This window comes from Sorex fumeus, unplaced genomic scaffold (assembly GCF_029834395.1).
Source record: "Sorex fumeus unplaced genomic scaffold, SorFum_2.1 ptg000098l, whole genome shotgun sequence".
Classification (NCBI taxonomy): domain Eukaryota; kingdom Metazoa; phylum Chordata; class Mammalia; order Eulipotyphla; family Soricidae; genus Sorex; species Sorex fumeus.
Window position 1 is genome coordinate 28246020 of NW_026606155.1, and position 23064 is coordinate 28269083.

A 23064-nucleotide genomic window follows, 5' to 3' on the forward strand; every position below is an offset into this window, starting at 1 on the left:
CCCGCGTGTGCAGCGTGCAGCGCTGCCTTCTGGGAGCTGGAGGGTGGGGCTAGGAGGAGCCCCCAAAAGGGGCGGGGCGGACCCGTAGGGGTGCGCGCCTTAACATCCGGGTTTCTCCGTCTTCCGTCCTCCCCATCCTGTCCCCCGCCCCGCGTGCGCCCGCAGGAAGCGGAAGTCAATTGTGCTGAGTCGGGCTGCCGCTAGGCAACCGGGTGGGTCAAGTGACCCAACCAGCTGACTCTGGTTAAAGGAAGACACGGTGCCTGGGCTAGTAGCAGCTGCGATTACCCGGCCGGGGAACCGAGCCGAACCACCATCGTAAGAATGTCGGGCAAAGACCGAATTGAGATCTTTCCCTCGAGAATGTAAGTAAACGATGAAAAGGCGTGATGAGGTGCACGCCGGCTGCACCCGCGCCACCTCCTTGCTCTCAGGGTCGGGCCCGGGAGCGAGGCCGCGGTTCCCTCCACACGCACACTGTCGTCAGTGAACGAGGCGCCTGGCCCTCGCGGGCTCGTGGGGGACCCGCCGATCGACCCTCGCATCGGCCCACACTCCCCGGATGAGCTGGCCCCTGGATTTATGTAACTCGGGGCCGTCGCCGCTCACGCCTCGCGGTTCAGAACTGGCTGCGTGGGGTTTACTAAATGCTCCGAGGAGGGACAGTTTACTTCCAAGGGAGCTCAGAGGTGGCAGTTTGGAGAAGGATCGAGTCGCCCCTTCGAGTGGAAATTGAATTCGATCTCGGATCTCTTAGCTCAAGGCTCTGAGATCCTGTGAAGTGTCACTTGTGAGAATGTATCAAGTGCCGAGGCCCTCTTTCCGTTGCATCTCGTTTAGATCCCTATTAATATCACCCATCACATTGTAAAATGATTGTGTGTGTGTGTATATGTGTATGCGTGTGTGTGTGTGTGTGTGCGCGCGCGCGCGCTCACGCGCTTTGGTTTGAGGCCACACCCAGCAGTGCTCAGGACTTAACTCCTGGCTCTGCACTCAGAGTTCACTCCTGGCGGGCTCCAGGGACCATATAGGGTAACGGGAATCGAACCCCGGTCGGCTGAGTGCAAGGCAAGTGCCCTACCCGCTGTGCCATCACTCCAGCTGATAAACTGGGTTTTTTGCTTACATAGCTTTCCCACTGGACTATGTCTTTCCAGTATGAGTGTTTTGATTATTCATCTATGGAAGAACCACAAGAAAAGATTCCGTGATTGAACCGTGCCCTAGGATCTTATCAATTGTGGAGCACCTTTTTCTTTTTGGCCTGTATTCTTTGGCAGAAGTAGGGTCGTGCTCCAAGGTGTTTGACTAGTTTGCTAAATAAATAAATAGGGGAAGTTTTCTCAAATGTGTCTAATCACCTGTGGAAAATGGAAGATTTTTGTTTAGCTCTCTTATTTGCAGCAAGGAGTAAAAAAACTAGTTTCTGGCAGTGACTTATTTTTTCATTCTGATCCTCTCTCTTTGGAGGTCTTCCAAGTTGTTTTTCCTCATCCTGGCTTTTTGTCAGAATCAGTGGACTCTTAAGACAGTTGGATTCAAACGCCAAACTTTAGGTTTTGGTCCCTGCCTGGCTGTTTTCAGCTCTTAGCGAAATGGAGGTGCTGTATTTGTTTCTTCACTTAGGTGAGGGAAGGAAGGTAGTTGTGGAGAAAGACAAAGCTGGTGAAATACACAAGGACCATGATTCCCCTTACAGTGGGGAGAATTAAGGGAGTTGCTGGCACTAAATGATCCATCTCTGTTGGAGATACCACCGAGATCTGGTGTGATTTCTAGCTGCCTGATGAAGTCTCTGTCTTCGCCTCCAGTCACCTTTAACATGGTCTGCTTGAATGGAGGGCCTGGTGCACCTAGCACCACAGGGCAAGAGCAGAATAGGACCCTTGCCCTGAATGACCAGCCTGACTGGTCTGAAGTAGCGGTGAGGGGCCCCAGGTCTCTGAAGCACTGCCTGGGAGACACTCATCCCCCACTTCCTTCCCTTCCCCCAAATGTCTGTTTAAGAGTGCTCAGCACTGTCAGGAGAATAGTTACTGTATTTTGGGTGATGCTCAGGGGCTTTGTGCTGGGGGCTGGGGGGTCATCACTTGCTGTGCTTGTGCGTATCAAACCTGATTGATTCTTGAATGCAAAGTACAGTCCTCCAGTGTGTACTATCTCCCCACCCCTGCCCCTCACTCCCACTAGGAGACTGTTTTATTCATCATCTGATTATAGCCCCTAATCTCCCTTTCTTAGGTCTGCTAAAAAGGGCTTTCAATAATTGCTTTTTCTGCCTCTTAGATCTGTCGTTCTCAGGGACCTGAGAATTGTTTATTTGAAATGTAATTGAGAAGGGAAGAGCATGTCTCCTAGTCTCTGTAGGAGGGTAGAATCCAAACTTAAGCAGTTGCCAGCTCACAAGTAAAACTTTCCTAATCTCACTGACTGACCAACACTGTAATTTTTTACTTTGCTTATCATTTGAGCACTCTCTTTTTTTTTTTTTCTTTCCGCTTTTTGGATTACACCTGATGATGCTCAGGGATTACTCCTGGCGGTGCTCCGGGACCACATGGGATGCCAGGGACTGAACCCTGGTGGCCACTGCTTGCAAGGCAAGCGCATTTGCCGCTGTACTATTGCTTTGGCCCCACTTGAACACTCTTATGTTCCTCCTTTCTTTATTCAAACTTGCAGTCATCTCTGCTCTAATTGGAATCGAACTCAGTTCATCTTCTGTTAGTGGGTGTGGAATAAAATCTCTCTTCACTGCTTTAATGTTTGATAGTAATCAGAATGTTAACTTTTTTGTTTTTATTTTCATACTGGGCTGAGCGATAGCACAGCGGGTAGGGCGTTTGCCTTGCACGCGGCCTACTTGGCCAACCTGAGTTCGATTCCTCTGCCCCTCTCGGAGAGCCTGGCAAGCTACCGAGAGTATCTCGCCCACACGGCAAAGGCTGGCAAGCTACCCGTGTCGTATTCGATATGCCAAACACAGTAACAACAAGTCTCATGATGGAGCCATTATTGGACCTGCCCGAACAAATTGATGAACAACGGGAGGACAGTGCTACAGACAGTGCTGTATAGCTAGATATATATTTTCATACCACAGTGAAAATGACTATTTGGGTTTAGAAAGATTTGTGAGGGTGAAAATTCCTTTTTGAGAGCACTCAGTTTAGTAAGAAAGTGGAAAATCTGATGCAGGAAGTGACTTCTCTTAAGTATTTTTCTCCAAGGCCTAGCAGTGGGATATTTTGTCATGTAGTCAGATGCCTTTGTTTCAACTGGAAACAAAGTATCATTCTACATTAAGACCATACACTTTTGGTAGGATTGACCAGTTCTAAAATTTATAGAAGTAGTTTTTTTTTTTTTTTTGGTTGTTTTTGGGCCACACAGGTACTTCTCAGGGCTTATTCCTGGTTTAGAGCTCAGGGATCTATCACTCCTGGTATGGCTGGTGGTGGGGACCATATGTGGTGGAGATTGAATCTAGGTTAACTGTGTGCAAAGCAAACACCTTATTTGTTGCATTATTGCTGCAGCGCTAATAAGATTTCTTTTGGGGGGGCCAAACCCTGCTGTCCTTTGGAAACCATTCTGTGCCTGGGATCAAGATTCTCTGCAAGTCTTTCACCACACTGAGCCCTGCATTTCCTGGACCCTGTTTTTTGTTTGTTTTTCCATTTCATTTAATTATCAGTAGTGGTATTTTGCTTTTGGGACCACACTCAGCAGTGCTCAAGACTTAATCCTGGCTTTCCTCTCAAGAGTCATTCATTGTGGTGCTTGGGAAGAATGATCTTATGCAGGAGTGCTGTGATTGGCCTCATGTAAAGGCAAGTTCCTTACCCCTTGTGCTAAATCTAGCCTCCTCCCCCTTTTGTTAAAAGGCTTTTTAGAAGTAACAATGTTGAAAGTAGGTAAAGGGGTATATTTGATGACCTTTTAGTATCTGTATTGCAAACCATAATTCCTCAAAGTGGTGGTAGTGAGGGGGAGAGAGGAAGGAAGGGAGAGAGGAGAGAGAGGGAGGGAGGGAAGGAGGAGTGGGTGGGTCACAGAGGTGGAGGGGGTGGGGACATTGTTGGTGAGAATTGTACACTGGTGAAGGGACTGGTGTTGGAATATTATATGACTGAAACCCAATAATCAACAACATTGTAAGTATAAAAAAATTCTTATTTCTAACTGTTCTTTAAAGAGGTTGTAAATAATGGTAGCAGCCTCTCTTTCACATAGTTCCTCCTTCATGTGTTATTCTATGAAATCTGGGACTTTCAGCCTCTTTGGCACAAGAAGGAGCAAAATAAGTTTAGAGCAAAGGAGCCTTCAAAGATGTGGAGTCAACAGAAGTCAGTCAAATCCAGTTTCTACTAAATTCTTGTTGTAAGCCATTGGCAAAGTCACTCTTCTGCGCCTTCAATTGAGAATTAAAAGTTATAGACAACACAGGTGTTACAGTCTAGGTGCTTTAACCTAGGAGAAAATAAAAAATAACATGGTAAACTAGTTCCCTTTTCACTTGAAACTTGCTGGAATCTGCAGTACAAGATTGGCCTTATATTCATTCAGATCATTGAGTCCAATTTTTGATGTTAGTGTCAATAATACAGTATGTTAAATGCACACATTGAACAGGCTAGCTCCTGTTTAGGACTGGAACATAAACCAGCTGCACTTGGTTAAACCTTAGTGAGTACAGGCCACCAAGTCAGCCACTTAAAATAGCTAGTTATTGTTTTTGTTTTTCCCAGAGAGAGCTGTTCTGATGCAGGTATGATCTGTAGAAGAGGCACTGTGGTACATGGCTGGAATACCATGCTCTTAGGCAATTTACTGGAGTAAATGATATAAGTAGGTAGGACACTTGCCTTGCACACTGAAGACCCAGTTTCAATTCTTTCTTTTTTTTTTTAATAATTTATTTATTTATTGAATCACTGTGGGAAAAGTTACAAAGCTTTCAGCTTTAGGTCTCAGTCATGCAAATATCAAACACCTTTCCCTTTACCATTACTTATTTTTTACCACGAAGAACCCAATAAAACCCCACCTCCCACCCCTCCCAGTGCCTGTGAGGCAGATGAATTCTAGTTAACACTCTGTCTACTTTGACTAGATTCATTGTTTCGATAAAAGATGCACCACTATTATTTAAAGTTTACCCCCTCCCCCCAAATCAGACATGCTGAGAAAGCATTGTGAAGTGATTCGCTTTCTACAGCTGGGTTCAAGAATTAAATGTTGGTTTTGGATTTCTGCTATTTTGCTAATTAACCCTGGAAGTATTTCTACTGAGAGTCAGATAATTAAGAGATTGGTTTCTGTGCTCTAGAGTCGTGGCCGTGCTGGAGAGCTGCTCGTGGGGGGCAACTGGTGGCCTCGGTAGGGCGTGAAGGACGGACCGGAACGCCCCCCTTCCCATGAGGTTTTAGTCGCCCCCACACCCCCGGCTCACACCTGCTCTTCACAAGGCACCCATGTGGCCGCCATCTTCTTTCCAGAGAGGAGAGGGCGAATGGGGCAACACCCTTTCCCCTCCGGGCAGACATGATGGGCTGCTCCAAGCTGCTGGGTTCTGCATTAAGTCCTTGTGCTTCTGGGGCTGTGGCTGTGCTCCAAACTCTGATTTTTCAGGGAGAAACATTGGGTGATTTACTTCCCATTGATCACTTTGTATATACAGAGATGTCACCGGGGTTCCATCTGGGGGAGGCGGGATGCGGCACCTACCCCATCTGGGACTTCCCGGTGATCTCGGCTCTTTTTGGAACCTGGTTTCTTCTCCGGGAGCTGTAGAGCCAGCCCTCCATGTGATCCTTCTTCTCTCTGTACGGCAATGTGCCGCAAAGATGGCACCCTGGGGGGGGGGCGGGCCGTGGGCGTGACTTCCGGGATCAGAGGTTATATGGGGGCCGGGATTGTCCCGGCGGTTTGGAGGAAAAGTCCTAGTTCCCGCATACTCGAGCTATGCTTGTGGAGGCTTCTGGTCACCGGGGTTCCATCTGGGGGAGGTGGGATGCGGCACCTACCCCATCTGGGACTTCCCAGTGATCTCGGCTCTTTTTGGAAGCTGGTGCCTTCTCCGGGAGCTGTGGAGCCAGCCCTCCATGTGGCCCTTCTCTGCGGCTGTATGCTGTAAAGATGGCCCCAGTTTCAATTCTTGACACATTATATAGTTTCCTCAAGTCCCACCAGAAATGATCCTGAGCACCATTGGGTGTGGCTCCAAGAAAACAAAAATAAGTAAAAAATTCTGGTCCAAGTTTTTGCCATGCATTTTCTTCTTAGAGTAGCATTGTTTTACTCTCCTGAACCTCTTTTTTTCTGCCTTTCAAGGTAATGTCTAAAATTTCATTTTTGTTATTTTAGCCCTATATATTAGTGACCTTATATATTCCAGTGGTTAAAAGTTTTTAATAATAATAATAATAAAAGGGGTGCCGGAGCGATAGCACAGCGGTAGGACTTTTGCCTTGCACGCGGCCGACCTGGGTTCGATCCCCGGCATTCCATATGGTCCCCCAAGCACCGCCAGGAGTAATTCCTGAGTGCAGAGCCAGGAATAACCCCTGAGCATCGCTGGTGTGAACCAAAAAGAAAAAGAAAGTTTTTAATATAACCAAAAAATTTAGCCAAAGATCATTTAATAAGTGCCATTTGGTAGTTTTTACACTAATCATATGGAATTGTATATCACCTCGAGATCACAGATCTGGCAAATGGCAGCAAAGTAGAAATGTTACTTTCTGCTGTTGCTTTCTTGACCTTAGTATTGGTGCTTCTGTTGGACAAAAATTGAAATACGGAGGTCAAGAGATGGGCTACTTCTTAGGGGTGTTTCCATTTATAATTTCGTAATAGAATTATTTTCAAATTAATAAAATGATTATCTTGATTAATGATAGAAATACTTTTAGTAGAAAAAGTAGTATGTCCGTTAAAAAATGTAAATGATACAAAAGAATGTAATAGTAAAATCATTCTTTTCAGTTAGTGCCATTTTTCAAAAGAAACTCAACAGTTTCTGTAAATCACTATACATTAGTACTTTTATCCCTTTACATAACTAAGGCAGTATAATCTAAAGGGTACATCTGTCTTTCCCTTTTTATATAGCTATATTCAAGCCTCTATAAAATGAATTGTTACTTATGGCACATTTAACTTCTTTCCATATTTTTGCTATTGCAAATAAGGCTAGAATACTCATCCTTAATCTTGTATATGTTTTGTACATGTGCCAGAAAACATCTATAGGAGAAATTCTTCATAGTGGGATTGTTGGTTTTGAAGGTAAGTACATTTCAAAATTTGATATATATATGATAGTGGACAGATTTTTTTAAAAGTCTGTAATATACCTCCAATGTAAGCTAAAACACAAATACTTCACTTACAAGTCAAATAAAGTATATTGACATCATAAAGTAGGATTTCTATTCAATTGTAACTTTAGATATAGGCTAAAAATTTTTGTTTTAAATAAATAATTTTCTGAGAGCACTGTGAAATTTTTAATTATATCTACTAGCTACAAATGCTTTATGTTCTTACTCAGCGTGAAAATGGGCAATTTTATGTAAGAGCTATTTTATTTCTTTTGAACATTTGGAATAAATATCTTTAACTGTCTTTCAGGGCACAGACCATCATGAAGGCTCGATTGAAAGGTGCACAGACAGGTCGAAACCTCTTGAAGAAAAAATCTGATGCCTTAACTCTTCGATTTCGACAGATCCTAAAGAAGATAATAGAGGTAGAAGAAACTTTGCTTAAAACAGTATTTACTTTAGAATTAGTAAGAAAAATTCAGCATGACCCTTAAATTTTATTGTAGCACTGTAGCACTGTCCTCTCGTTGTTCATTGATTTGCTCGAGCGGGCACCAGTAACGTCTTCATTGTGAGACTTGTTGTTACTATTTTTGGTATATCAAATACATCATGGGTAGCTTGCCAGGCTTTGCTGTGTGGGCAGAATACTCTCGGTAGCTTGCCAGGCTCTCCAGAGAGGCAGAGGAACTGAACTCAGGTTGGCTGCGTGCAAGGCAAACGCCCTACCCACTATGATATCACTCTGGCCCACATTTTATTGTACTTTATCATTTTAATTTTTAATTAATTTTTGCCTTTTGGCTCACACCTAGCAATGCACGGAGATTACTCCTGGCTCATGCACTCAGGAATTACTCCTGGCAGTACTCGGGGGGACTGACCGTATGGGATGCTGGGAATCAACCCGGGTAGGCTGCTTGCAAGGCAGATGCCGTACTTGCTGTACTATTGCTCCGGCCGCTCATTTTAATTTTTTAACATAAATGTGCCATTAAAATGTATTCCCCTTCCTTGCCGCCTGGAACAGTATCAGCGCATAGTAGAGTTCATTTTAGTAAATTTTTTTTTGGATAAATGCTTTGTTAAGATAGAAGTATATTTAAAAATCGAAGGGTCTTTACTATCTTCCACTTTCTACCCAAGGCTCCTCAGTTCCAAGAGGAGTTGTTATTAACAGTTTGGTTTGTGGCCTTCCATTTCCTTATTCCCTTTTTCTTTTTTGCCTGCAGTGTCTGACCTTGAACCCAGGTCCTCACACAAGCAAGACAAGTGTTCTGCTGAGCCACATCCCCAGCCTCCCTCCTTCTCAGATCCCCCACCTTTTTTTTTCCTTTTTAGGTATTGCTTTTCCAAATACGTACAAAGAATAACCTATGTGGTTATATACAGCCATACACATGGATGTTTTTCACCATGTAATTAAGATAAACATAGGTAACATTTATAGTTGTATAAAGCATAGTGTCTTATATATATACATACACATATAAAACTAATAGGATATTTACATATCTAATTCAGTAATATTTTCTCCCCTCCTTGTGTGGTAGAATATGGGCAGTATTCTTTGTCAGTACATACAGATCTGCCTTATTCTTTTTAATAGCGTCCTGATACTCTGTTACATCTGTAACAGCATTCAACTGTATCTTTACTGATGGATATTTAAATATATGTATATATATATTTAAGGTCTGGAGTGACTTTTGAATCCTTTTGTGTAATTATACAAACATTTTTCTGGAAAATATTCTAGAGGGTATATTCATTTACTATTTTTTAATAACTAGGCATTAGAAAGATAGGATATGGTTTAAGGTGTGTGCCTGGCAACCCACTCTCATTCGATCTTCAGCTCCTCCTGGTCCTCAAGCACACTGCCTTCCTGCCCCAAAATAAGTTCTTAGATAACTAAATTTTTATTTTATTTTTTTTTTTTGGTGGTGATGGGAGGGTTTGGGCCTCATGGCTTCTCCCGGCCTTGCACTTAGGATAATTCTTGGCAGGGCTGGGAGCACCATATGGGGTGGTATTGAATCTGGCTTGGCCATGTCCTAGGCAAGCACCCTGTCCTCTGTGTTGTCTCTCAGGCCCCAAATAACTAAAATTTTTAATGTAATTAATTTAAAAAAGATATTTGCCGAATTGCCAAAATTATTAATACTAATTTATGACTACCAAATGATGAGAGAACATTTTAAAAAAATCTGCCTGATCGAATGTTCTTATGTTTGAGAGTCTGTTGGGTTACAATTGGTATCTAAATTTAATTTTGGCTACTTTGGATTATTTGTTAGTTTGAGTTTTCATGTCTATTGAAATTTGATGTTCTTCGTACTAGAGAGAGAGTAAAAGGACAAGGTACATGCCTTGCATGCGTCTGTCCTTAGCTTGACTGGTACCGCATATGTTTCTCTGACAGAAATAATCCCCAAGCACAGCTGCGTATGGTCATGAAACAACAAATTGATTTTATTGGTGACTTTTTTTATTTTTTGTAGAACTTCTTCATATGTTATAATTGGTGTGTAAAATATTCAAAATATTTTCTTTAACTTTTTTTTAATTCCTTTTTGCTTCAAAAATATAAAAAATTTTATTTCACAATCCTTTCATGGTGTGACCAGAGGTTGCACACACTGGCTATGGTGCTTATATACCTGGCTGCAGTGCTTGTCACAGAACTCACATTTGGTTGCTTGTGTTGGGGACTGCACACTTTGTTATGGTGCTGGGAATCCCAAATGCCAGAGCCCCTTCTATCCCATAGAGTGAACTCTTGGCCTCTTTCACCTTAGGTATTCTAGGCAGTTGGTTTTGCTACCCAGTTAGCCCTGGACCATTTTATTTTATTTTATTTTATTTTTGCTCTTTGGGTCACACCCGGTGATGCACAGGGGTTACTCCTGGCTCTGCACTCAGGAATCACTCCTGGCGGTGCTCAGGGGACCATATGGGATGCTGGGAATCGAACCCGGGTCAGCCACATGCAAGGCAAATGCCCTACCCACTGTGCTATTGCTCCAGCCCTTGGACTATTTTATTTTAAGAAAAAAAAACTTTAAGAAAAAAAAATTTAAGAAAATTTTAAATTTTAAGAAAAAATAAAAAAGCCAGAGAAATAGTGCAGTGGATAAGGGACTTTCCTTGCAGGCGGCCAACTGATTGCCAGCACTGGGTATAGTTCCCTGCTGAGTGTGGCTCAGAAACAAAACTAGTAGGGGCTCATGTGGTTCAGTGGTAGATTACTTGTGTTGTATGTGTGAGGCCCTGGATTAGAGTGTTGTCCTGGCCAGAAAGCAGCGAGAAAAAAGAATAATATTTTAGAGCTGGGGAAGACGATAGCTCAGGGATCCGGGACTCCCAGTTTGCATGCTTGATGTCTTGCATGGCCGGGTCTAATTCTGTGACCCCCCAACCACCCCTGATAGTGGCCTTGGTGGCCCCAGTGGCCTCCAGCACCATTGTGCCCAAGCAGCACTGCAGTGTTAGGTTCTAACATTGAACTCTGTGGCCCGGGTGGCTAATGCCACTGGAAATGACCCTGGGAACATCTAAAGTGACCCTCAGGATATGGAAGCACTGCTTGGGAACTTTCCTCTCCCGATAGTACTTAATATTTGTGTGGTCAAATCTGTTAGTCTTTTTTGTTTATACAACTTTCCTTTGTATAGTTTCTAAGTATTATGTATAAAAGGAGGTGTTTTAGCGCTGGAGGGGACTTGCCTTGCACATGGCCTACATGGTTTTGAACCCCAACATCCATATGGTTCCCAAGCACTGCCAGGAGTAATCCCCAAGTACAGAGCCAGGAATAACTGCAGAGCATGCCAGGTATGCCTTGCCCCTCTCCCCCATCCCAAGGACATTTTATTTTTTTATTTAAAAAAAATTGGGGGGGGGGGGCTGGAGCAATAGCACAGCGGGTAGGGCGTTTGCCTTGCACGCGGCCAACCCGGGTTTGATTCCCAGCATCCCATATGGTCCTCTTAGCACCACCAGGGGTAATTCCTGAGCGCAGAGCCAGGAGTAACCCCTGTGCATCGCTGGGTGTGACCCAAAAAGCAAAAAAAAAAAAAAATTTATATTTTGGATTGAATATCTGTAAGATAGACCATTACAAAGCTGTTTATAATTGGGTTTCAGTTATGATCCAGCACCCATCCCTCCATCAGTGTACATTTCCCACAACCCATGTCCCCCTTTCCCTCCCACCATCCCCCACACCCCACCTCCCACCCCTCAGCCTCCCTCTATGAGACACACTTTCAAGAAGACCATTTTATAGTCTATGTATTACATATAATGCTTTGAAAAACCTAAAAAGATTGTGGTAGTATTTTGTAGTGTTTTCTAATGCCATCTTTAATATTTCTTTCTTCCTCTGCCTCTCCCTTCCCCCTACCCCCTTTCTCTGTATATGATAGGACCTTGACCAATGGTATCTTTACTCAATCCCCATATATACCTAGGACTGATTCTAAACTCTCCACTCCATTGCATTGACATCATTTCCAGTACCAAGTTGTTTCTTTGTAGCTCTACATTTTTAATATTTAGTAAAGTAACTCCATACCCAGTCTCCCAGTTTTTCCCTTAAATAGCCTAGATGTGTGTTAGAATCATTACCCTTAGGATTTTGACTGTACTGCAGTTAACTGAAATTGACCAGATCAGCATGGTCCCATTCAAAATGCGGATGGGTTCTTCAGTAAAGATTCATTTTTCATAAGAAAGCTTTGCACATATACATGCAATGATGTGCTCTTCCCTGGAGTTCCATCAACAGCACCTGAGGTCGATATTAAAGGAAGGTGACTATATGATTTTCCCTTGTTAAAACCTCTTTGATTCTGCTGTTTGGTTTATAATTTTCAGACTAAAATGTTGATGGGCGAAGTAATGAGAGAAGCGGCTTTTTCTCTTGCTGAAGCCAAGTTTACAGCAGGGGATTTCAGGTATGGCAAAATGGAGATTTTTTAAAAAGGCAAAGTGCTTTTATGTTCATTATTTTAAAACCACTTTAAATTTAAAACTATGCAGGTATTAATACTTGCATTAAAGAGCAATATTAATAAGGAAGAAGGCTTTTAGCCCCTCTGTAATTTCAGTCTTTATTAATGGCTGATGGTATATATTGCATAGTTGCAGTACGGGATACTTTGTTTTCTGTACTGCAGCTTTGTAACTGAAACATACTTTTATAGCAAACATTCTCCCACCCTTTTTAAAAATGTGGCTGAATATATTTCTCTAGATAAATGTACCTTATTAATATTTTCTACTAATACTGAACCTTTGGATTGATTTTCGGGTTGATTTTCAAGGTTTTGTAATGTTAGAAAAGGTGTTTTGAACATCTTCATGAATTTTTGTTCTGTTTAATCATTTCCTTTAGGACACATTTTTGAGACTAGAAGTGGTTGCTTAAAGTGCATACATTTTAGAGCGATTGTCATATCAATATATTCTTTACAAAGCATACAAAATGATTCATTGCTTTACCTAGGGGTTTTGTCAGTTTTCACGTGGTTTTCCAAGTAAGTTCTCAGTTTCAGTTCAGTGCCTCCTTAAAGTCTAGCTGTTTAGGAGGAGCTAAGGAACTTACTCTCATTTGTTTTTTAATTTTTTTTTAGTTTTATTATTTCCTTCTATATAATGGAACAGGGGAGGGCTCCCAAGGAATGCTTAGGAGTCCTGGGGACCACTGGGGTGATACTTGGCTAACTGGGCTCAGGCTGTGCAGTGTTGCTCATCCTGGCTTTGCTGGGAGTCACTAGCACTATACCCAGAGATGCTTGGGGTAACCGGGGTTACACCTGGTATTGCCACCATGGCTGAGCTGGGCATGCAGTGTTTGGTGATCAATCTTAGGGTGTTGTGCATGCAGAGTACCTCTGTCTACTGCCCTATCTCCTGGGCCCCAATTACAGTCTTAATCAGATGATGCAGTAGCTCTTTTATTTTCTTTTATATTGGTATGTAGTTGATATGTAACTTATTAGTTACAGTGTAAATATGTTTGCATTTGGTGAAATGGTGGCCACTAAATCTAGTGTCTCTACTAGAGAGATACTTAAAAAAACTGTTTCTTTTTTTTTTTGAGAACTCACAATATGTACTTAGTGACTGTTTCATTTTTGGGGCCAGGCCACACCCAACAGTGCTTGGTTGCTATTGCTGGTTCTGTGCTTGAGGGTTGTTCCTGGTGGTGGTGGGGGACTCTGTGGTGCCAGGGACCTAATCTAGGCCTCCCACAGTGCTCAGTTCATTGAGCTCTTTCTCCAGCCCTCTGTTAGTCACTTTCAAATAAGCCACACAGCATTTTATTAACTGTAGTTACCTTGCTATAGAGTGCCTTTTTCTTCTGAGCTTATTTCTAATAGAATTGTCTTGTTTACACGTCTTACAGCCTGAGGGGCCTGGGCTCTTAGAAGGTAACAGACTTTGGGATAACAAATTGCTTTCACTTTTCCAGAATAGAGGGAAATGAATAGTGTGCCAGAGGCAGTCAGTATGTTTCAGAATAGTTATGGGAAAAATACTTTGTTAGTGATAGGCCAGTCATAAATGGAAGTTACAGAGGTTCTGAGTAAAGGAACTGACCAAGTACTTAACCAGTTAATAGCAAACCTAGAAGGACCATTTTCTCCGTGTTGCTTTAACAGAATAAAAATGCCTTGTACCACATCAGACAGCAAATTCAGCATTGGTCAGCACTGGTATTTTAACATCATCAGTCTGATATTTTCCTACGCCAGTGTTCATTCTTTGCTCATTGAGGCCCTCCTCTGACAGCTGTGATTTTTTTCATTTTTGGAAAAAGAATGATCAAAACCTACTTGTGACATCCTATTGTTGTTATTGCCTAGTGAATTCTTTCAGATACATTTCTTACCCCCAAAATTCAAATAAAGACTTTCTTTTTCTGCAGCACTACTGTTATCCAAAATGTAAACAAAGCCCAGGTGAAGATTCGAGCAAAGAAGGATAATGTAGCAGGTGATTTTTTTCAATTCTTTACAACCCTTAGGGGGGAAAAATGGAATTTAAAACTTGTCTATACAGCAAACTTGTTTGTTTACTGCTAGTTTGTTGTTGTTGTTGTTTTAGTGACATTTATTATTTGTGGGTATGGGGCCAGACATTGTGGTGCCCAGGAGACCCATTTTTTTAATTGCCAGAGATCAAACTGGGGTCATCTGCATGCAAGGCAAGCACTTTAACCCGTGTATTATGTAGTGCCAAGATTTTATTTTCTCTCTACCTGTTGTTTTTGTTGCAGTGACTGGGCTTTGCACTCTTACCTGACTCTGATATTCACACATTTTTCATTCAGCAAGGTTTTGATGTCTCATTTTCTCTTCTACTGAGAGCTAGTAATTCACTTTGCATGTTAAACTATATATAATGTGATTGCCAGGTGATGGGGGGAAGGGAGAGGAAAGTTGTTTGTTCAATATGAAGTTAGTCTTATAGTATGAATGCCCTTCTATAGATTGGCTGTACAACAGTGCCCACAGTTAAAATAACATTATTGTACACTTAAAATGTGAGGAGGAGTAGATCTCATGTAAAGTATAATTTTTTTTTATTTTTGTCTTAGGGCCATACCCAGCAGTGCTTGGGGGCTTTTGCTTCTCGCTGTGCTCTGGGGACCATGCAGTGCCCAGGATTGAACTCAGGCTTACTGCATGCAGAGTATGGGCTCAGCCCATGAGCTCTCTCTCCATTCCCTCATATTAAGTATTCTTAACGTGCACACACAAAAAGGAAAGGGGGCTCAACTCTTTTAGAGTTGATGAGTATGTTTATAATATTGATTGTGGTGATACCAGTTTATTTGTATGTCTCAGATCTTCAAAATCCATACATTAAATGTGAGCAATTTTTGTATTAAGTACCTTATCGAAGCTGAAAGAAGAAAATTTTTAACAACCATTTATAAATTTAATACAGTATAATTTGACTTTTAAATAGGAACAAACACTTAAACATTTTTTCTAAATTATTTCATTGGAACTGGGTACAATTCCAAAAGTCTTGACTTTTGAGTCTTTTTTAGAACAGACACGCAGGAATCCTTTTTTGAGGACCCATACTTAAGGACAAGCTTGTGAACCCAGTTTTGTTTCTGTATTTAACAGGTGTTACTTTGCCCGTATTTGAACATTACCACGAAGGAACTGACAGTAAGTATGAAACAATGCTGGTGTATTTCTGTAATCTTATTTCTTTTTAAATGAACCTTAGTTAGAAAATGGTGTTCAATAAGCCTTTGTTGAGTTCAGTGGTTTCGATGTGAGAGGCTTTTTTATCTGCTACAATTCAGACAACAGTTAATCAGAGGTGTTATGACAGAAAGTAACAGGATCTTATACATATCTTTAAATATTTTATTTCAACCTAGAGATAGGAATATGTGCAGTCTTGCCAGTATGAATCACTATTTTGACTTCTCTGTGTCTTTTTACATAAAATGCACCCGTAATATATAGTTTATAATTTCCAGTTTGGATCTCTTTGTGTGCTGTGATGCAGTCTGAATGCTGAATCTTTCCAGATTTTTAGGGGGATGGTGGGGGTATCTCAAATCCAGTGGTGCTTGGAACCATGAACCCAGTGCTCCTGCATGCAAAGCATTCCCTCCTGCTCTTTGCACTATCTGCCTGGCCCTTCCTAAATTTATATATTCTGTTTACAGTAGTTTATGGTAAATTTTCTTAATTTGATAGTAATTGGGGGCAGTAGCACATCTTTATTGAGTTTTTCCTGAGTGATCAGCTTTTTTTCCCATAGAAACAAAATTGGGTTTTTTTGGTATTCATCTTTTACTGGACCACTTAGAGGAATACGGCGGTATAAGGAAGTAGCAGAGAATCAGCAGAGTAGAGTGACTCACTCTCGTATGATCATGACGAAAGATGAGCTACAAAAGGAAGGGTGTACATTTAGTTCATTCAGCCAGTTGGTGAGATGGAAGTTGGTTAAAACTTATCTGCTTATATTTAAAATAGTATCCCGGAATGTCTTCAGCAGCATGTCCTGTTTGAGGAATAAGATAGGCACTTTGTGTTGCATGTAACAAGGGTTTGTGCATTGTTTTTTCATACTTGCGATTATTTTGACTTATCTTTTCAGGAACTTGAAGGAAAAGCCCATTTCCTCTCTAATCACAATTGTTGTTTGACTGGTTCTTTCAGGCTATGAACTGACGGGTTTAGCCAGAGGTGGGGAGCAGTTGGCGAAATTAAAAAGAAACTATGCCAAAGCAGTGGAACTTCTGGTAGAACTGGCTTCATTGCAGGTAGGTAGCAGAAGAACTGGAGATCTTCCCTCTGAGCATGCTCTACTTAGTACATTCACTTGTTTTCATGAACCTGTGTGAAATGAGCTAAAGATGTTCTTGTTTCTGAAGTTTGGGTTGTGTACATTGTTCTTGCTTTTATTACTAACAGAATATTTTTTAGTAGTACTGTTTTCGTCTATGCTAGGTGAGAGCAGAAACAGATCAGACTAGATTTAAATGTATCACTGTATCACTGTCATCCTGTTGTTCATCGATTTCCTCGATGAGACACCAGTAACATCTCCTTCGTCCTAGCCCTGAGATTTTAGAAAGTGCCACATTCGAGGCTCTTTCAGGGTCAGGGGAATGAGACCCATCATTGTTACTGAGTTTTGGCATATCGAATATGCCACGGGGAGTCTGCCAGACTCTGCTGGGATTTAAATGTAAATATGGCTTATATAAGCATGATCCTGGCTTATTGTTTTCCCTTTCTGCCTAAAACATATATATCTAGGTGATTAATGCACAATTTTCTCCTTTTGAATTTTATAATTTTATTTAGGTAAATTGCAGCATATTTTTAATTCCATGTAGATTACAACAGCATAGAAAGTGTTAGCTCTATGGCAGTCTCACAAAATTCTGACTTTGAAACACATTGAATAGTGGTAGTCTTGGGCTTCAGATGTACTTTACATCAAGTGAACAGTACATTATTAGAAAGACTTTCAGCTTGCATCATTAATTTGTTCTTTTATTTTAGACTTCCTTTGTTACTTTGGATGAAGCTATTAAGATAACCAACAGGCGTGTAAATGCCATTGAACATGGTGAGTGTTTGGCTCCTTGTCTGTGCCTTTACATTCGTTCCTCAGCTGCAGGAACTGGGGCCTGGCTGCATAGTGAAAATCATGTTCTTGCTGGAACGAGGACAGCAAGTTAGTCTGAGCTGGGTTTCACAGAAGAGTTTTGACAGTAGGTATGTGTATGATTTGGGGTGGGTTTACCAAAGAGAGGGGTGACTTAAAGAATTGTTTTTCCCCACTATTTTTTCATTTGTGACTAAACAGTGGAAACCATTTTTTTAAGAGTGCTACTAGTGTTTTCTTTACTTTTTTCCCCCCAAACACTAGTTTTATGTCATTAAATCATATTTGTAAGCCCTCTCTTCCTTAGACTTTGTGCCGAAACTTGTGTTATTCTTGACTTCTAAAAAGTAGTGTTTTACTTGATATACTTATTTTCAGTCTTAAAAAATTAGATTGCTAAAGAAACAGTTTAAAGCAACATTCAAATTAAGGAAAAAAGCAAGATTTGAATAGCAAAGAAATTATTTTGTTTGGTCCTGTATTAATGGGAAGTTATTTTTGAAAAACTCATAACACATCCTGACTGCTTGCTTAGTACAAGATCTGTACATAGAATCAAACAAATCTATAAGGTTCTAACACTCAAGGGGTTTATATTCTAGATGCAAAATAGGCCGATTCTATACAAACTAAAACAGTCTAGCTGCTGTAAAATTTATTTGGCGTCACTTGGCAGTGTTTAGGGCTTTCCATTTGTTTAAGATGTACATTTTTTAATTTTATTTATTACATAATTTACTGATCCTTGCCTGTGCTCCGGGATCACTCCTGGAAGGCTCAGGGACCCCTGGTGTGTGGTGATCACACCTGGATTGGCCACATGCAGGTCCCTTACCCCCTGTACTATCTCTTTGGCCCCAACTGCCGTAGAATTTAACATACTGCATTCTCTCTGCTCAGTACACCACTTACTTTTTTAATTAAATTTTTTTCTTGGTTTTTGGGTCACCCTCAGCAAGCTTAGGGCATACTGATGGGTCTGTGCTTAGGAATCACTCCTGACAGGGCTCGGGGACCATATGAAGTGCTGAGAATTGAACCTGAGTTAGCCATGTGCAAGGCAGGTGCCCTACTCATGTACTGTCTTTACTGGGGGCTAGAGTATAAGAGATTGTGTGCACTCCAGGACAATCTACAGCATTCTCTTCTGGAAGCTTTATTTCAGGGTATCTAGATCATGGCCGTTAATGAGGTTATTAACGGAGGCAGTTTGTGGGTGTGACTGCCAAGCTACTGGAAAACTAGGGAGTTAGGGGGAGGAGGCCCAGTCCTCCGAGCGAGATTGGAGATCTCAGTCACGGGTCCCACGTACCTGGGTTTTTGTGCAGGTCCCCTCATAGGTGAGGCTCATTCCGAGCCTGTGAAGAGCGGCCTTGAGCATGGCTGTGCGGTTGGGTTCTGGAGGTTTTTCCGTTGCTGGGGTTCTGGTGGGGCAGGGAGGGAAATTTAACCCGCACCCCCCTGAGTTGCCCCCAGTAAAGACAGCCAGGTGCGGGGTCAGAATGTCAAGATTTCAAGTTCTTACCTGAATATTTTTAAACCTAGTTATCATTCCTCGGATTGAACGTACCCTTGCTTATATCATCACAGAGCTGGATGAGAGAGAACGAGAAGAATTCTATAGGTTTGTTGAAATTATCAATAATTGATTATTTTTGTTTCCATATTATAAAAATTGTTTTCTAACACTTGTTGATTTAGGAATTTTGGAGTTATCAATTATGTTTTATTGATAAGATACAAGAAATAGTATTGCTAAAGGCTGTAGAGATAAATCTATGCCAGGTTCTGCATGTACCTGAAATACTGCATCTAAAAAAAATAGATCCTAGAGAAACTATTATTATACTTGGTTATTCTTTAAAATGAAACAGTGATTTAGATTCGGTGTCTCTCAAATAAAAAGAAACTGCAGTTAATCATTTAAGAAGTACTGCATGTTTACTGTACTTGAGAGCAATTATAACAGTATAAATCATACCATTAGAGAATTATTATTGTATTTGGAGAGAAATGATGCATGTACATGAATTGATTATGAATATTTAGATATAGGAGGGACCAGAACTCAGTAGCTATTGTAGAGGAGTCTGTTCTGGAAGAAGTAGAGACAAGAAAAAGCAGAACTATCAGGGAAGACATGTCCATCTTAGACCCTGAGTAGGATCTAAGTGTAATTTATAATCTTATCTCAGGTATTTTTGACTGTCAGTGATGTTCATGGACACACACACAACACACACCCTCAAGCGTTTTTAAAATTGGTTCTTGGGCTACACCTCGTAGTGTTAAGGGGTAGTGCCATTGTTTGAACCGGGGCCTCTCCCAGGCAAAGTATGCACTCCAGCAATTTGAATTTTTCTCTTGTCTCTCAATCTTTTAAAAAAATGCATATAAATTACAAGAATTGAAATTAGTTTGTTCCTAGTTTGCAGGTGTTATTTGGTAACATTCAGATAAATCAAATGTACTTAGTACTGAAAGTTTTCAAAAAAAAAAAAATTCCTCCATTTTTACAGGCTAAAGAAAATACAGGAGAAGAAGAAGGTTCTCAAGGAAAAAACTGAGAAGGATTTGGAGCAGCGAAGGGCAGCTGGAGAGGTCATGGTGGAGCCTGCTAATCTTCTGGTAGAGGAGAAAGATGAGGATCTCCTCTTTGAATAATTGTTCCTATTCTGATTCTTCCAGAAATCCTAACACGGCACCATTTAAATCCATGGTGTGTTGGTTTGGTATGTGTGGCTATTTATGTTTTGGCCTAAGAATTTCACTGGTTGTAAAATTTCCCTGAATATTCATTTATGGGATTACTTTGTGGAACCATTTCAACCACCATTTATCACAGGTGGGATCCAGGAACTTGTACAAGTGTCTGCACTTTACGAAGTGTCTCTTCATTCCATTTCTGTGTATTACAAGTGATCTGCTTACCAAGCACATTAGAAAACAGCCCTTAGGAAACAGCAGTGGTCTTAGGCCAACTACTTTTGGAGCATCCTTTGTTCCCACAGTTGCAAACCTTGGTGCAGCTGTCATGAGAGCTGCAGCTATCCTTGTGTTACGAGATCCTTTTCGCCTCAAGCTGTATGAAAACCTTCACTTTATTTTCTTGCATGATAGATTTGTCAGGTCTGTCATGAGAATTTTGTCAATTTCAATGTGACTGTGGAACAGTAAAATAATTTTAGAACAAGTGATCTATTATTAATTTACTAGTGAGATGTTCTTATGCTCTAATCAGCACATTGGATTGTAATTCATGAAGAGCCTCTGCACATATATAGGAAGTGAGTAGCCTCTCTTTCTTCCTTCTTGTCAGTGTTCTACTTACTGATTATTAAATTTGGGGATAATAAATTATTATCGCAAATGAATTGTGGTTTATTAATACTTCTTTCTCAAGCTAAGAAAAACTAGTTTCTGTTTGAATGGTAACATTTTATTGTTACATTACTACTAACTTGCAGTCCTGTCTCTGGGAAGGTGAGACATGTGAGTTGCCAGACCAGGTGACTGAGGTTTTTAGGTATACCAGACACTGCTACTTAGGCTTTTTGTATCCATTTCCAGGCTCTTTTGAATAATTGGACATGGGACAGGTGTTTTTTTTTTTTTTTTTTGGGCCATAGCTGGCAGTGTTCCAGGGGACCATATTGGATGCTAGGAATCGAACCTGGGTTGGTTGTATGCAAGGCAAACGCCCTACTTGCTGTGCTATTGCTGTCCTTGGGACAGTAATTTTATTAGCCTTATATTAAATCAAATGCTCTCACAGCCTAGGCTTTTTAGAGTACTAATATTTAATAGCTGCTAGAAAATAATAGAACTTGTTATATTTTAGGTACTGTCTGATTTACGTTATCATAATAACCCTAATATATACGTGTGTGTGTGTGTGTGTGTGTGTGATCTCCCACATTTAAAAAAGGAAAATTAAGACATAAGAGCTTGAGATTAACCCTAGGTAAAGAACAGAGTGTTGTATATAAGATTGGTTGGTTAAAAAAAAAAAAAAGATTGGTTGGTTGATACGTGGGGGATGGGAGGGGAGGTCAGACCCAACAAGTGTTCAGCCATTCCCAGCCATGTAAGCCACCGTATAAACTAACAGGGATTGAACTGGGTCAGACTGATGCCTTATGCCCTGTACTATCATGTCCCTTTTAGTCATTTTAATTTTTTTTCTTAATATTTGTCCACATCTGTCAGTGCTAGGGGTGATCAGACAGTGCTTGGGATAAAACCTGGGCCTCCTGCATGCAATTTAGTTCTTGTTCATAACCTTCAGATTTCATACTCTTCTATTATTATTTCCTCAATATTTAAAACTTTGTGTAAAGGTTAACACACAGGGCCTCTCCTGCAGGTGACTTTCTAGGAAATACTATTGCTGCACACATAATAGAGTCGAGAAGGATATGGAAGGAGAGGCTGATAAAACACCAAGGCAGACATAGGCTGCCAAAACTCAGAAAAACAAAAATGATTGTCTGTACTTTTAATGCTCGTACGCTGGCATCTTCTGCATCCATTGAAGACCTTATGGTACAAGCGCGAAAGATCAAGTACATCATTGGTCTGACCGAAACGAGAAGACATCAATCCCATCATGCTGTTTTCGACACTGGAGAAGAACTGTTCCTTGGAACATGTGATAAAAGAGGCGTCGGTGGTGTTGGTATCCTTGTCAACACAAACTTAGTCACGAGCATTGATTCATTCGAATGCCTAACAACCCGAATCGGACGATTACACTTGAATAAATGTGGCTCACTACCGGCAGTTTCTATCTTTGTTGTCTATGCACCAACATCCAGTTATGGTGAAAGAGAAACTGAGAAATTCTACATGGAGCTGGAGAAGTTCTATAAAGAAGATCACACCTTCTACAAGATCATTGTCGGTGATTTTAATGCCAAGATAGGACCAAGAAGATCAGTCGATGAACTCCACCTCGGAACCCATGGCCTGGAATGGAACGAACAGGGTGACAGAACTGTCTGAGTTCATCATGTCAACCAAAACCTTCCATGGTAACTCACAATTCCAAAAGGCTGAATCTAAACGTTGGACATGGGAGTCTCCCGATGGACGGTTCCACAATGAAATAGACCACATCATATTCAATCGGCGGTTTTACCTAACCGATGTTGCTGTTGTCCCAAAATTCCAAACGGGATCAGACCACCGTCTTCTTCGTGCAAAATTCTACTTCACAGAACGAGGAGAAAAGAATGCAAGGTTTAAGAAGAGGACTCCCAGAACAACCACCAACTGGGAGCTCTTTGGCTCTATTGCGGCAACATGGGAAGATGCCGTCATTGACAACATTGATGAGGAATACGATAGAATGATTCAGCACCTCCATGATTGTGCAAGGAATGCCAAGAGAGAGATAACCACAAAAAAACCGTCTTTCTTCGAACACTCTTGAACTTATTCGCCAACGTGGCTTGGCACATGCCTCAGGCAACCACAAGCGAACATCCGAACTGGCAAAACAGTGCAGAGAAGCCATCAAGGATGACCTCAAAAACAGGAGAGCAGCAGTACTGGTAGATGCAGC

At 41.2% G+C, this 23064-nt stretch overlaps 1 protein-coding gene across 1 annotated transcript; it reads left to right on the plus strand.

The window, feature by feature from the left end:
• The first annotated feature begins 183 nt into the window (after positions 1 to 183).
• On the plus strand, positions 184 to 20859 carry ATP6V1D (ATPase H+ transporting V1 subunit D). Its single transcript, XM_056133582.1, has 9 exons — positions 184 to 365; positions 7642 to 7759; positions 12216 to 12295; positions 14272 to 14339; positions 15485 to 15529; positions 16541 to 16644; positions 17393 to 17459; positions 19044 to 19122; positions 20018 to 20859. The coding sequence occupies exons 1-9, from the start codon at positions 325 to 327 to the stop codon at positions 20160 to 20162; spliced, it is 747 nt and encodes a 248-aa protein (XP_055989557.1). The 5' UTR covers positions 184 to 324; the 3' UTR covers positions 20163 to 20859.
• Positions 20860 to 23064: the final 2205 nt, after the last annotated feature.

Bases quoted from the DNA above. Each gene is read 5' to 3' on its own strand.
- ATP6V1D (XM_056133582.1), top strand. From the start codon at position 325: ATGTCGGGCAAAGACCGAATTGAGATCTTTCCCTCGAGAAT. The intron at 17,460-19,043 runs GTGAGTGTTTGG...TTTTAAACCTAG, and splicing joins TGTAAATGCCATTGAACATG to TTATCATTCCTCGGATTGAA. The intron at 19,123-20,017 runs GTTTGTTGAAAT...CCATTTTTACAG, and splicing joins GAACGAGAAGAATTCTATAG to GCTAAAGAAAATACAGGAGA.